The following is a 13,624-nucleotide window of genomic DNA, read 5'->3' as shown; positions in this document are numbered from 1 at the left end:
TCAGTGGCACCGTCATTTTTATTGAAGGATATATGGTTTACCTGCTTTTGTGATTATCTTCCAGTTCAGTGCCTCATTCCAGATTTGACAGGTTTACAAGTCAAACACATTATCTGCATTACAATGGCTTCATTTTATTGCATAGCAGACTATTGGTTTTAAGATTAGAATATTTGTCAGCTGCACAAAACAAAAGCTTAAAAATAACAACTATACACCTAAGGCATCAGTCTCAATATACTGTGATTATTATCTTGTGGCTTTTTATCATGTTGGAATTTTAGTGTTTACAACATATAAACCCACACATTAAGCAAGATTATGCAGACATATAACATGAAACTAAAAATAAGAATGCACATATTTCTCTTTTTATCACATTATTGCTTCAGCAACCTTTAGCCAATCCTGAAGGTCTGTTATCTTCCTTTAATTTTAATTTTAAATCATTTGATATGATAATACATTGTATCACAGAAAGGTAGATTCACACCAGAAACAACACATTTTAATTAAAATGAGACACAGCACAGGTACATACTCATTTTGCACTGCTATGTTTCAGTTTATGCTTAGAAATAAAACAACATTCAAAGCTTTTCGATTCAAATCATACCAATCTTACTGGTTTATTTTGCTATTTCGCTGTGTACATTATACTGTATTTTAACTTGCTAAACGGGTATTTCAGACTTAAAGAAATAGTTCACCTTAAAATGAAAATTAGCCCATCATTTACTCAAACTGTACTAGTTATATGACTTTCCTTTTTCAACCAAACACAGTTGGAGTTATATTTAATAATATCCTGGCAGCTTTATAATGACATTGGATGATGCCCTATTTTTAATCCATACAGTTCATTAATTTCTTCTCAAGTGATTGCTTTTTGTAACGTTGGGTCAGCGGTCAGCGGTCAGCCTTCCTCCTTACATCAGCTTTTGTGAACACATAACCAACTGTAGTTTGAAGTATAAATGTTTTAATAAAAAAAAAACATCGCTTCGCCTCGGAAGACATTTAATAACCTGACAGATTTGTTTTTGATATATTTATCGAGCATGGAAAATGGGGCACTATCCAATGCCATTATAAAGCTATTTTTAGGAGAATATATATATTATACACTTTTTTTTAGGATAACTATTCCTTTTGCCAAAATCATGAGTTGTCTATGTTTTAGTGGCCATACCTTACCCTGGTTTAGAAATTCACTTTGGTTAAAATCATAGATATGTACACCAGATGTCACCTTGGCTACGGCAGTTCGTTGGACCGAATGCGTCAACTTAAGCCGCCATCTTGAAACAGGGGAACCCCGCATCAGCGTCATTGTAGGCAATGGTGTAACAGAAATAAAATCACCATAAATCGTCATGAACGCGAATTTCTTGGTATTCTTTTAGTTCGTTTCAACAGTCAGAGATTTGTATAGCATTGAGTCCAGAAAAAAAATAAAGTTTTGATTTTGTGAAAATTTACTTTTTCTAACTATAATTCATAGTGCTAGTAGCCCTAACATCCATACGCAGCACAAAAGTCCGGCATCATCCATGAATTAGAAGCACAGGGGGAAATAGCAGCTTTACCTAGATACTTCCTATGACAAGACCCCTGTTCTAAGATGGGGGCGGTTTTGTCGCATGCTTAGAACCCCAAGGCGACATCTAGTGTATATATCTATAGGTTAAAACCTTGACATCACAAAAGATTTTAACCCATTGGGAGGCTAATGTAATAAAGCAGTGCTTCCCAATCCTGGTCCACGAGGACCCCCTCTCAGAAAGTTTTAAATGTCTCCTTATTGAAAACACCTGATTCAACTTATCAGCCCCTTCAAAAAAGGTAAACACATCTCCCTAACAAGCTGATGAGTTGAATCAGGTGTGTTAAATAAGGAGCCATCTAAAACATTCTGGGAAGGGGTCCTCGAGGACCAGGATTGGGAAACTGTAATAAAGCATTATAGTAAGATCAGGCCTAAGTGACCCTCTTTACGCAAGCTCCAATTTCACAATGGTGTGCTCGATTACAAAGATAAATAGATATCCCATATATAAATAATATTATACTGGGCTTGCTTTGAATGAAAAAGCTTTGGAAGATATACTGATCATTAGTTAAACCCCTCTTTACTCCTTCTTCTCCGCTTCGTCCTCTGGGATGTAGACACTGACAGTAAACTCTCCTGCCTCTGTGCCGTACTTGTTCTTTACCATCAGGGCGTATTTCCCAGAGTCAGCTGTTGAGACTGCAGCGATGGTGATGCTGGCAAACTTGCCGTTCTCGAACTTCAGCTTGATATGGTCATCACACACCAGCGGTTTGTCATTCTTTATCCAGCTGACCTCAGGAACAGGATCGCCCCATACGTTGCCAGTGAGGTTCAGGGACTGAAAAAAAGTGCGAAGAGATGAGAGGTCTTGGCAGACCACATAAGAGGTCCTATATGATATGCATTACAATTTCAGTTAAAAGTCATATTTGGAAAATTTATGAATTTCAGAATTATGTGGTTTATTTTCTTGTAAATCCTAAGTATTCCTGTTATCCCAGAACGATTTGAGAATTTTCGAAAGACCATCCTGAATCTCACTTGTTTTGACCAAGTTTGATTTTGAATCCTGTATGAAATTGTGTATTACCTTGCCCTCCTGAATGGTGACTACATCGGGCAGGCCACCCACCACACGAGCGCGGTCTATAGATGAACAAAATTAGACACATTTAAAACAAAAGAAATGTAATATGCTTTAGGCTTAAGAACTTTAATAAGTTTTGTTTTTCTATGAGAAAGTATATCCGTATCTGTTCTCAGAGGAAATTACTTGCTTTCTGGAATATTTGTTTAGACATATGAATTACGTCTATTGAGCGGAATGATAATTCCTTAAAATAACTTTTGGGCTAGAGAGCATGTTTGTTTAAGGGATGACTTTAAATTTGTACACAAGGTCAGAGCGCAATAAGAATAACAACAAAGACAATCACTCACTTCTCTCTGCTATGGCTGCCGCTCTGAGGAAGGAAGAGAGATAAACACATGTTATTTAGGTCTTTGAATAGTTTTAGCAACTCTGAAAAGGAGAAAGGTTACATGCTTCATAGACTTTTCAATATCAGGAAATGCTTGAGCACAAACGTACTATTAACGCACAAATTGTTTATTTGAGTGATAATGTGACAGCTTATGCAATAACTTCTTGACTACAATGAATATGAAATATGTGACCTAGTTTGTAAAAACCCAGCTAAAGTCATTTTTGTGATTTACTTTTTTACATAAAGTCCTCCTACATAAAGAAAATACTGTGAAGATATAATCTTAATATCGACTGAGTGAGATCATGTCAAAGATTAAAAATAAACTTGAAATCAATTATTAAAATCAATTTTTGATGCGCCCAATCCAAACCATAATTAGGTTATAAGACTTTAGCCTGGATTTCACAGACAGGATCACATGAATGAATACTATTATATATTTAAAGACTTACTTCAGCCTCTTGAATTCCTCAAATGCCTCCTCCCATACTATGCAATGAAATGACAGGAGCAAATGTTATAAAATGATAAAGGTACTGGAGCATAAAATATAATACACAATGAAAAGTTATATATTGTACCGAACAGAAACAAAAGTGAGTTTGTGTATGAATGTGGACTAGGAACACCTGAGCCCTACCTTGTCCTGTAAGGTCAAGAACTCTCTTGACGCTGCCTGAGCCATCAAAGATATCAAGGGCATATTTGCCCTTATCCTTCTCTGTGGGTTCATTAATTTTAAGCCACAGCTGTTCCCCAGTGACTCCACTTTTCACTCTTTCTGATTGGGAGATCTTTGACTCTCTGGTATCAGGTAGAAACACACAAAATGCATCGGTAGGGTCATTGGTCATGGCGCCGTAAGGTTGAGAAGTGCATGCAAACTGGAGAAACAAGTTTGATTTTGCAAGAATTTGTGCTTTAAAAAAAATACAACCAAAGATCAATATATCTTCAGATATTTTTTTTACAATACTCATTTTTATATCTTACACTCTTAAAAATAAAGGTGCTAAAAATGCACAGCGATGCCATAGAAAAATAATTGTTGGTACCTCAAAGAACTATTCAATCAAAAATTCTTAGAACCATTTCTTTTATAATCATAACTTTTAAAGTGCCAGACAGATCGAAAATGACCTGTTTTGCAGTGTATCCTGTAGCTGTCCATCAATGTAAAAAATGTGCAAAGTAGTTCAACAAAAAGTGCACGATTAATAAAGTTATTGGCTTCTAAAGTAGGGAGTTGACTCTGAATCACTGAAACAAGTCGTCAAATGTATTGAATCTCATGCCTGTCTCTATCGACGTAGATACAAACACTTTGCATAATAATCTCCGCCTACAGTTTTGCAGATATTTGATCATCACTTCAACAGCTGCACGATATAAATGTTAATGTATAAATTAGATGAATGGTAATTTATAAAATAAACACCACAGTCTTAAATCATATTTTTATTGTGTCTTTGCTGCGTCTATGTTGGTTGGGAACTGCGCTCTGTTCCAGTCACACTTAATTCTGAGGAACTACTTCGTTTGGTGTAAGAGTAATATTTGTACTAATATAATTACATCTTATTTGTGTTTTATATGATAAAATCCCGCTAACGTTATGCATATGAAGTAACCGTTTTATAAAAGCAATAACCCCTGCGAAGCAGTGGGGTTACAGTGCATTTTATAACAGCTAAGGGGGTTTTAGGCACTCCGCTTCGTGTCGTGCCTAACAACGCCCCTTAGCTGTTATACAATGCACTGGTAACCCACTGCTTCTTGGGGCTTATTGCTTTATTGCACTACTGTTTACAGATTTGCTATGGCCAGAGGCGGACACTACTTAAGTATTTTTACTTTCTACATAAAAGTATTCGTATTTTATCAGTGTTTATCTTTGGAAAACATACATGCCAAAGCATATAATCATAATTTTTACTCCACTACATTTTTAATAATTTCAAGTTTTTGGTTTATATTTAATATTTAAGTACATTAAACATCTAGTATTTTTTTACTTTTACTGAAGTAAAAAGTACTTTTGGAAAATGTATTTAAAATACTCAAGTAGTGTCCGCCTCTGACTATGGCCCAGTTAGCTTACATACTTGCTTAAATGAGTGTAAAAATGTTAGTGTCTGTCGTCGTTTTTATTGCTTGGATTAATGATGAATGATGTGTATTGATGTCGCTAATGTCTTCTCAGTAAGTCATGTTAGCACTAACAATGCATGTTGTACTATTGTTGTGACAGTTGACCAATCAGAGCAGAGTAGGCTACTGAAAGGTGGGGTTTAGGAAGACTAAGTCGTTGAACGGCTTTACACGAATCGTTCTGTGATCTCTGAGAAATGGGGTAAATATATAATGTTTGAAAACCCCTGGTCTATGGCATCGTGAAGCACCTTTAGTTTTAAGACTGTATGCCACCTGACGTCACATGAAACTAGTGAAAACAGTGCATAGACAGTAGCAGACGTAAAAGAGATAATATAAAAAAGCCTACTTGTGAAGCCAGCCAACACGGAGATCTTCAAGATAATGCACAACATCGGAGTACACAATGATTCCATGTTCTGTGCTTGTAACCTTGAGCTCAGTAGAGGAGTTGGCTACAAGAATGGAGGAAAAAAACAACATGAAAATTACATGACAAGCTCTGCATGGATAGTGCTTGAAAGCTCATTTCTAATGGAGTATCATGTTGCGTTCAATAACGTTGAGTGGCGAGGGATTGACTGCAGAACACTCACCAATAACTTTAAACACTGCGTTCAACACTGCTTGATAACCTGTTGAGAGAGACTCGACTGTGAGTGAAGCTTTTGATCATATCATATCATTTTAGCATACATGTCCCTTAAATATGGTTTTATACACATAACACATTGAAATATTAATAATCAGCATCTAAAACGTTATCAATGTAATTATTACATACTGGGGTGGTTTTCTGGACAGGGATTAGCTTAAGCCAGGCCTAGGCCTTATTTTAATTAGGAAATATAACTAGTTTTAACAAACAAGCCTTACTAAAAACATTACTTGTGTGCATTTTAAGGCAAAACAAAGGGCACTGATGTATTTTAAGATATGTCAGTGCAAGTTGTTTTCAGTTTGAACAGCTCTTACATTTATTTTAGTCTTGGACTAGTCTTATCCCCATCCGGGAAACATTTACATGTTAAGGCAAAGACGCGAATAGGCATCCTGTGCCGTGATACTCGCGAATGGTGCGGTGCGAATGGTGCGGAACGCGCTCTGTGGGGTGTTGCCGTGTGAAATGCGCAAGATGAAAAATGTGAACTTTGGTGAATATTCGCGCGCGTTAACCGATCAGGAGCTTACTCTAGTAGTGACGTGATTACAGGGAGCCCCTCCCATGACGTGAATTTCCACGTGAATGGAAAACGTGACTAGAATTTCACGCACGGCTTTCACACATGAATTATGCGAGTCCACTCAAAATGTTCAAGCGTCCAAATACGCGCTAATAGCGCGCTTTTGCCGCCTCTACCGCGGCTGGTGTGAACGCAGGGTCATACCAGATGCAGAAGAGCAGGCCAGCACAAGTGATTTACATGTTAAGGCAAAGACGCGAATAAGCATCCTGTGGCATGGTACGCGCGAATGGTTCTGAATGCGTGATGTGGAGCGTAACTGTTGGAAACGCGCGAGTTGAAAAATCTGAGCTTTGGTGGATAATCGCACCGCATTAACCAATCATGAGCTTACTCTAGTAGTGATGTGATTACAGAGAGCAAGCAGAATCGCAGAAGCCCTTCCCATGATGCGAATGTCCGCATGAATGTCTCGAATGACTAGAATTTCATGCGCGAATGAAGTGAGTACACTCAAAATGTTCAAGCGTCCAACTACGAGCGAAATAGCGCAGAACACGTGTCCAACAAAATGTTCAAGCGTCCAACTATGCAGGAATAGCACACTAGCCTCTACCACGGCTGGTGTGAACGCATAGTAAGGCAATTCTTAAAGGTGCAATGTGTAACTTTCAGAAGGATCTCATAACAGAAGTGCAATATATATAAATATATTATCAGTGGTGTATAAAGACCTTACATAATGAACTGTTTTGTTTTTATTACCTTAGAATGAGTCGTTTTTATTTACATACACCGCGGGTCTCCTTACATGGAAGTTGCCGTCATGTTTCAACAGTAGCCCAAACTGACAAACTGCTCCACAGAGCGCGTTTCATCTATACGACATGTTTGTAAATTGGCAGCTACCGTAGCTTCTCATTGTGTTTCGAAATTGAGGTTGGTTGCAATTCCCAATCTCACCCCTAGATGTCGCTTAAACCCACACTGGACTTTTAAAAGAAATAAATATTTTTGCCAACTCTTATGACAAAGTAGCTCCTACCTGCTTCTGTCAGATTGAGCAAAGTTTGGTCTCTTCCTCTTTCATCCTGCAAATAGACTTCATATACTCCTGCATCTTTCTTGGAAATCTGTTGAGGAATTGTGGGAACAGTGAGGCGTAGATACTAAACACTGTTTTCTTCTATTAGAAACAGAACCACACAGAATAACATTGAAATAAAAACGAACAGAAAAAAGACCGAAAAGCAAAGCTTTTCTCCTGCGGAGGATGCTGCAGGCCAACAGATTACGAGAGGAAAAGACAGCACCATCACAAAAGACAACACAGTGACAGTGATGTCAACTTTTAAATAAAAACTTCAGACTTTTGGCTTGCTTGGGATTTCCTCGGAGATGGGTTTCTTTTTCTGTTCTTTCTCTTTTTCTTTTTCGCTCTTAATAACAAGCTGTGAATTAAACAAACATTGCAGTTAATGCCAGCGCCTCCTACAGGAGTGGCATGGGAGTTTGCCTCTCCATTGCAGCATGCACTAACTCCACTTCTCTCTCAGTCCATTCGGACTGGCACCTTATTGGTAGATGAATTCAGCCAAACTAAGATGGCATTTAGTAGTTATTTTCCATCACTAAGCAAAAAAGAGGTAAGACTTGCACATGATTTAAACATTTTGAAAAAATGCCATCGGAGTCTGATTGAATTCAAGAATTTGCTTCTTTTCAAACCAAGGTTCACACACGGAAATACCATATATATATGATATATGGACATAAATGTTGATAAATGTAATAAAGAGAATGAAGATTTAAACAAGGCTCTTTAAATATAAAAACACAACTTAAAGTTGACATAGAATGATTGAACTGGGTATTTATCCTTGTTCTGTGATGTGACATGTAGACAAAACATTTTTTGTTTGGGTCTGTAATGCCTTAGAAGCTTCCTAAAAACCTCTCTCAGATAGCTCTATTAGGGTGGGGGATTTTAAACAAGTGGTTTTGCACCTATTTGGCTCCCCCTACTGGCTTAACCTGCAATCTCATTACTGATTGGCTGACTTTGCTGCCACTCAAAAAATGTAGCCAATTATTTTAAAGTGGAGGGGCAGTGAGATGCCTGTGATGTCATAAGCATCAGTTTTTCAGATTGGGCCGTTTTCTGGCTGACATTTCTAAAAGAGGAATTTCTATGAGACTGAGATGTTTAGCATGTCTAGCACTTTTTGTATGTTCCTGAATGCGGGTAGACTACCATTATTCAACAAAGACAAGGTAAAAATGGTTTTTCATTCTCTGTCCCCTTTAATAGTGTGCCTATATATAGTAGAAATATTCCTCTGTACCATGCAAAATCTCAGCATTTATGGGTCCGTGTGTAAGAGAGTAAAGTGGCCTGTAGCATAGCAAAGCTTATAGCATAAAGTATGCTTGCAGCATACTGCAATCTTATAACAACTAGTAATAACTGAATGCTACAATCCCATCACAAAGAAAAAAGAAAAATAGTCCTCCCCAACCACTGCCTGACCTTGCCAATGTCAAAGATCAATTCATCAGCAGATTTTCCAATCTTCTTCGCATCCTCATCTCCCTCTGCAATCTCAATTTTATCCTTATACCAGCTTATTTCAGTAGCAGGTTTGATGTTTCCAACCTGAAGAGGAAAAAAGATGACAAAATGGACAAGGGGATTGTAACAAGTATTATTTTCAACCAAAGGAAAAGAAATGCGATGTCATGTCCCCATCACTGATGGCCAAATCCTGACCTTGCACTTCAGATGCACGTCACACTCTGGGGTGACCTCGAAACTGAGATACTCTACAAAGTGAGGACCTATGTGTGGGAGAGATGTTTTAGACATCTTTGAATAACTAAAATGTGATTTAATACTGAAAAGATTTGGTTCGGCGTACCTTGCCTTCTGACCCACTCCGCTCTCTCAAACTCAGACTTCTTCTGAAGTTCTGCAAACTCTGTAAAACATCATTAGGAGCACAGAACGAAATTATGAAAGCGTAAAGTATTCAGCTTATTTTGAGTGCTGTTTGGAGACGAGGCTACAGCTAGTACACATAATACAGTTTTGGCCACCCCACCTTTAGGTTGAATCCAGATCTGGAGTTATAAATGGTATTCTATTGCCCTCTAAAGGACATATTCATACAAAGCTCTACTGTTCAAATGAATTGTTTATATAAAAGCCACCTCAACCAACTTGCCTGTTTCAATAAGCACATAGCTGGTGCGACCGGTTGCTTTGCCATCAACAAGATTAAATGTGTAGGTTCCTTCATCCGTGATTTCTAACGAGTCCATGAACAATTCAATCATTCCAGTGTTCTTGTCAAAGTTCATTGTGTACTTCTAAAGAATAAACATTACACGTGGTCACGCATGTTTCCAAAATTCTCATAAATGATGTGAGCTAATGATCTGATATCCTGTACCTTTCCTTGAGTGATGATGTTATCATTGAAAACATACTCCACTTGGCAGTTAGATGTGAACTTGCCGACTTGGGCCCAGAAGCGCACACGTCCCTTCTCCTGAAGCTCAATGGCCATTTCGGTTTTGAAGGGAATTACTGGAAAATATTGCTTACAATTAGCTTATTATGACAAATTAATGGTCAAAACATGTACTGTAGTTGTTATATGTGGCAATACCCCTAAAGAGTTCATATTAGTACCTTAAAGGTACAACTTGGTTCCAAAGAGAGCTTATTAGTTCCCCAAAGATACATATTAGTGTCTCAAATGTACGTATTGGTACCAAATGTATATATTATATCTGTAACTAATGGTACATATTAGGACCTTTTTAAAGAGTAAAGGGTAAACATTTAGACATAAAATGACTTTTTGACTACATTATGACAGTCTGGAACTGTTAGATGTTTGAAAGTGATTTGTTAGCATTTCTACTTACTTGGGAACTTGTGGTCATGGCTGATATCCAACAAGCGCCTAAGTTCTACAAGGAATAAACAACAATTTATATAATCATCAACCTTGTGCAGAATCTTTTGTTTATGTAGTGTGGGACATTTTCAGGCTCTCAGTGAAAGACTTTAAGACACCTGTCCGCATTTCTTAAGCATGAATGTCAGTTGGCCAAAATGTGATAGGATGGAATATCAGACAGAAATAAAAGTGACTCACCATCTTCAGTTAGCTCGTAGCTGGCCGAGACACCGTCAGTGTTGGTTACCACACAAGAGTAAATGCCCAGGTCGTCCAGTGAGGGATTATTAAAGATGGCTCTGGACCTGTGAGAAAATAAATAGTTATGGCAGAATAGCAAATGACCTGTATATTGTTCAATGAAAGGGTGTCTTGGATAGATCAGTTAAAATCGACCTACCTCCCACCACTCGTCTCAACAGTAAGACGTGAAGAGTCAGTGAAGGCCTCATAGTTTTTAGACCACATAAACTTTGATCCCTCTTTAAGGTCAGAGCACTCAAAGATCAGAGAGATCACACCGTCGTCATCCACGTCCACCACGATTTCATTGGTTCCTACGCAAACCAACAAGAATTTAAAAGTCAGTAAAGGACACAGTTGTTTTCATCCATAAAGTCAGTGTGCCCATGTCCTTGTGTTAAATCTCACCAGGGCGAGTCTGAGCTAAAATAGCATCAGTCGACTCTGAGGGTCCGCCAACGCCTGCAATATTCTTTGCATGAACACGTAGTTTGTAGGCAACACCCTCTTGTAGACCTGTCACCTTTATTATAAAGAAGTTATTATAATAAACAATTAAAATGAGTAAAAAACATTCAAGAAAATTAATGCTCAGTGGTAGACCATTGTGTTAGCAGCAAAAAAGGTCCGGTGTTTGAACCCCATGGAACACACATATTGATAAATATATGTGTACCTTGTAATACACTGTAAGTCGCTTTGGATAAAAGCCTCTGCCAAATGCATAAATGAAAGTTAAATAAAACTCATAAACAATGACTAAGTGATAGCCTGTGTTTTGTTTTCCTGTTCTTCTGTAGCCAGCTGCATAAACATAGCCACTAAGTTAAAGGGATAGTTCACCCAAAAATAAAAATTCTGTCATTCTCATGTTGTTACAAACCTGTATGAATTTCGTTTTTTTTTTTTTTTTTGATGAACACAAAAGAAAAAAAAATGATAAATGATGATAAGCACACAGCTGACTGTAATCACTAACTTCCATAGTAGGAAAAAACTAAGTATTGTGATAAATAATGAAGATATAATAAAATAATGAAGATCTAATAAAATATCGTAAGCACAGAGTTGACGGTTCCCGTTAGTTTTTCCTTCTATGGAAGTCAATGGTTTCCAGCAGCTGTGTGCTTATCATAATTTATCCACATTTCTACTTTTGTGTTCATCAGAAAAAAGAAATTCATACAGTCTTATGACCAATCTTAAAGGCAAACACCACCTTTTTTAAAAATTTTACTATGTTCTTACTTTAACTTTAGACAAATTACTACATACCTATGTTTTTTCAAGGCATGCACTTAATCTTTGTACAGCGCGTTGTGAATGTGTTAGCAATTCGCCTAGCCACATTCATTCCTTAGGATCCAAATAGGGATGAATTTAGAAGCCACCAAACACTTCCATGTTTTCCCTATTTAAAGACTGTTACGTCAGTTGTTACACGAGTACGGAAGTTTGAGCGAGAGGGGGAGTAGTCAGGAGTGATGATGTTATTGTGCGCCGAGGTCAAAGTGCTGCAAACTAAGTCCTCTTCCGCCATACAATTAGTTCTCATTTTTTATCCGCTTAAAAACGCCACATTTTATTTTGTGACCCCATACTTACTCATGTAACTACTCATGTAACAGTCTTTAAATAGGAAAACATGGGAGTGTTTATCCCTGTTTGGATCCTAAGGAATGAATGGGGCTAGGCTAAATGCTAACACATTCACGACACGCTGTACAAAGATTAAGTACGTGCATTGAAAAAAAGATAGGGATGTATTCATTGGTCTAAGTTGAGGTAAGAACATAGTAAAAAATTGAAAAACTGTGGTGTTTTCCTTTAACTAAATCTGACTGGATAAAATTCACCATTTACCAAATATAAATAAATATATCATTAATCACTACCTTTAGGAAAGTCTGTTTTGTGGATCTTTCTTGGACACATCTCCATCTGCCATCCTCCTCTTTGAAGTCCACGTAATATCCAGTCACAGGACTGCGACCGTTGAATGTCGGTGGTTCCCACAGAAGCACCAAGGAGTCCTTGCGCACTTCCAGAACATGTAGGCCATGAGGAGGGCCTGTGTTTCATAAAAAGTGAACTATGAGCACTGGCAACATTCTGAGGTTTGCTAGATAACAACAACAACCCCCTGAAATGAATAAAACAACCTCATCTGGGTATTGCGAGTTTTCCCTTGCAGAAGGTTTGCATTTATTACAAATAAGCTGATAACTTATCCAATCATGTTGTGTGTACATTTACTCATTTGGCAAGGAGCTGCGTTGAAGGGCCAATATTATGGCCATTTTTACAAGATGTAATCTCAGATGTGCCTACAATGTGTCTGTTAAGTTTCATCTCAAAATATCACACAGATCATTTTGTAATAGCATGACCAAAAAAGTGCTGGTTTTATGTGTGTACCTTTAAAATACCGTCTGGGACAATAGTATCTTTAGCCGCATTAGTGCTACAACGTGCTAACAAACACATTTAAAACAATTATTTGGGTAAAATTGCCCAGTCAGTCGGTGGCCGTGAGTGGGGCTTTGTTAGTGTGACATCACATTACCAACATAAACTAAACAGCATGTCGAATGAGACTGCTTTGGGGGATTTGTTTCATTGAAGGGTTGTTATGTTCACACACCGCCAACACACATTTATGTCCAAACACCTTGTAAAAGTTAATTTTGCATAATATATGCCCTTTAAAGTCCTGATCACTCTGTCTGGATTTATTCTGCTATTACAAATGGCTGTCTGTACATAATCCCTTACTTAAAAATGCTTTTTCTGAACAGTGGGGTGACTGATGTACCTGGAAGGGCAACGGTCCATTCCTTGCATTCCAAGGGGACACCAGGTTTGGAGGCTTCACCTAGACCAGCCTGGTTAAATGCACGCACCTGGAACTGATAGAAATTGTTTTCCTTCAGGTCTGTCACCTAAGCAAAGTGAAAAGTAGGTGAGAAAGAGGGCATTATCTTTGTTAACTTCAAATTTAAATAAATAAATATACACTATTTTGCAAAA

General features: G+C 37.7%; 1 protein-coding gene across 3 annotated transcripts in view; it reads right to left on the bottom strand.

Moving 5' to 3' along the window:
• Nucleotides 1-486: 486 nt before the first annotated feature.
• Nucleotides 487-13,624, bottom strand: part of myom1a (myomesin 1a (skelemin)) — a 29,248-nt gene continuing 16,110 nt past the window's right edge. For 2 of the 3 annotated variants that reach the window (XM_065276473.1, XM_065276474.1), the window contains exons 19-38: nucleotides 13,410-13,536; nucleotides 12,490-12,665; nucleotides 11,003-11,117; nucleotides 10,752-10,908; nucleotides 10,550-10,656; nucleotides 10,317-10,361; nucleotides 9,836-9,972; nucleotides 9,608-9,752; nucleotides 9,302-9,361; nucleotides 9,154-9,221; nucleotides 8,914-9,039; nucleotides 7,754-7,834; nucleotides 7,429-7,516; nucleotides 5,796-5,834; nucleotides 5,549-5,654; nucleotides 3,686-3,849; nucleotides 3,498-3,534; nucleotides 2,996-3,018; nucleotides 2,646-2,701; nucleotides 487-2,393 (exon numbers count right to left, since the gene is read on the bottom strand). In XM_065276473.1, coding sequence (XP_065132545.1) covers nucleotides 2,133-2,393; nucleotides 2,646-2,701; nucleotides 2,996-3,018; nucleotides 3,498-3,534; nucleotides 3,686-3,849; nucleotides 5,549-5,654; nucleotides 5,796-5,834; nucleotides 7,429-7,516; nucleotides 7,754-7,834; nucleotides 8,914-9,039; nucleotides 9,154-9,221; nucleotides 9,302-9,361; nucleotides 9,608-9,752; nucleotides 9,836-9,972; nucleotides 10,317-10,361; nucleotides 10,550-10,656; nucleotides 10,752-10,908; nucleotides 11,003-11,117; nucleotides 12,490-12,665; nucleotides 13,410-13,536 — 2,118 coding nt within the window. In that variant the 3' untranslated portion in view covers nucleotides 487-2,132. The remainder of the gene's footprint in view (nucleotides 2,394-2,645; nucleotides 2,702-2,995; nucleotides 3,019-3,497; nucleotides 3,535-3,685; nucleotides 3,850-5,548; nucleotides 5,655-5,795; nucleotides 5,835-7,428; nucleotides 7,517-7,753; nucleotides 7,835-8,913; nucleotides 9,040-9,153; nucleotides 9,222-9,301; nucleotides 9,362-9,607; nucleotides 9,753-9,835; nucleotides 9,973-10,316; nucleotides 10,362-10,549; nucleotides 10,657-10,751; nucleotides 10,909-11,002; nucleotides 11,118-12,489; nucleotides 12,666-13,409; nucleotides 13,537-13,624) is intronic. The other variant, XM_065276475.1, reaches the window with a different exon arrangement.

The sequence above is a fragment of the Paramisgurnus dabryanus genome, chromosome 6 (assembly GCF_030506205.2).
Source record: "Paramisgurnus dabryanus chromosome 6, PD_genome_1.1, whole genome shotgun sequence".
NCBI classification, from domain to species: Eukaryota; Metazoa; Chordata; class Actinopteri; order Cypriniformes; family Cobitidae; genus Paramisgurnus; species Paramisgurnus dabryanus.
Note: the sequence above shows the minus strand (reverse complement) of the source record. Positions and strands in the feature narration are given on the sequence as shown.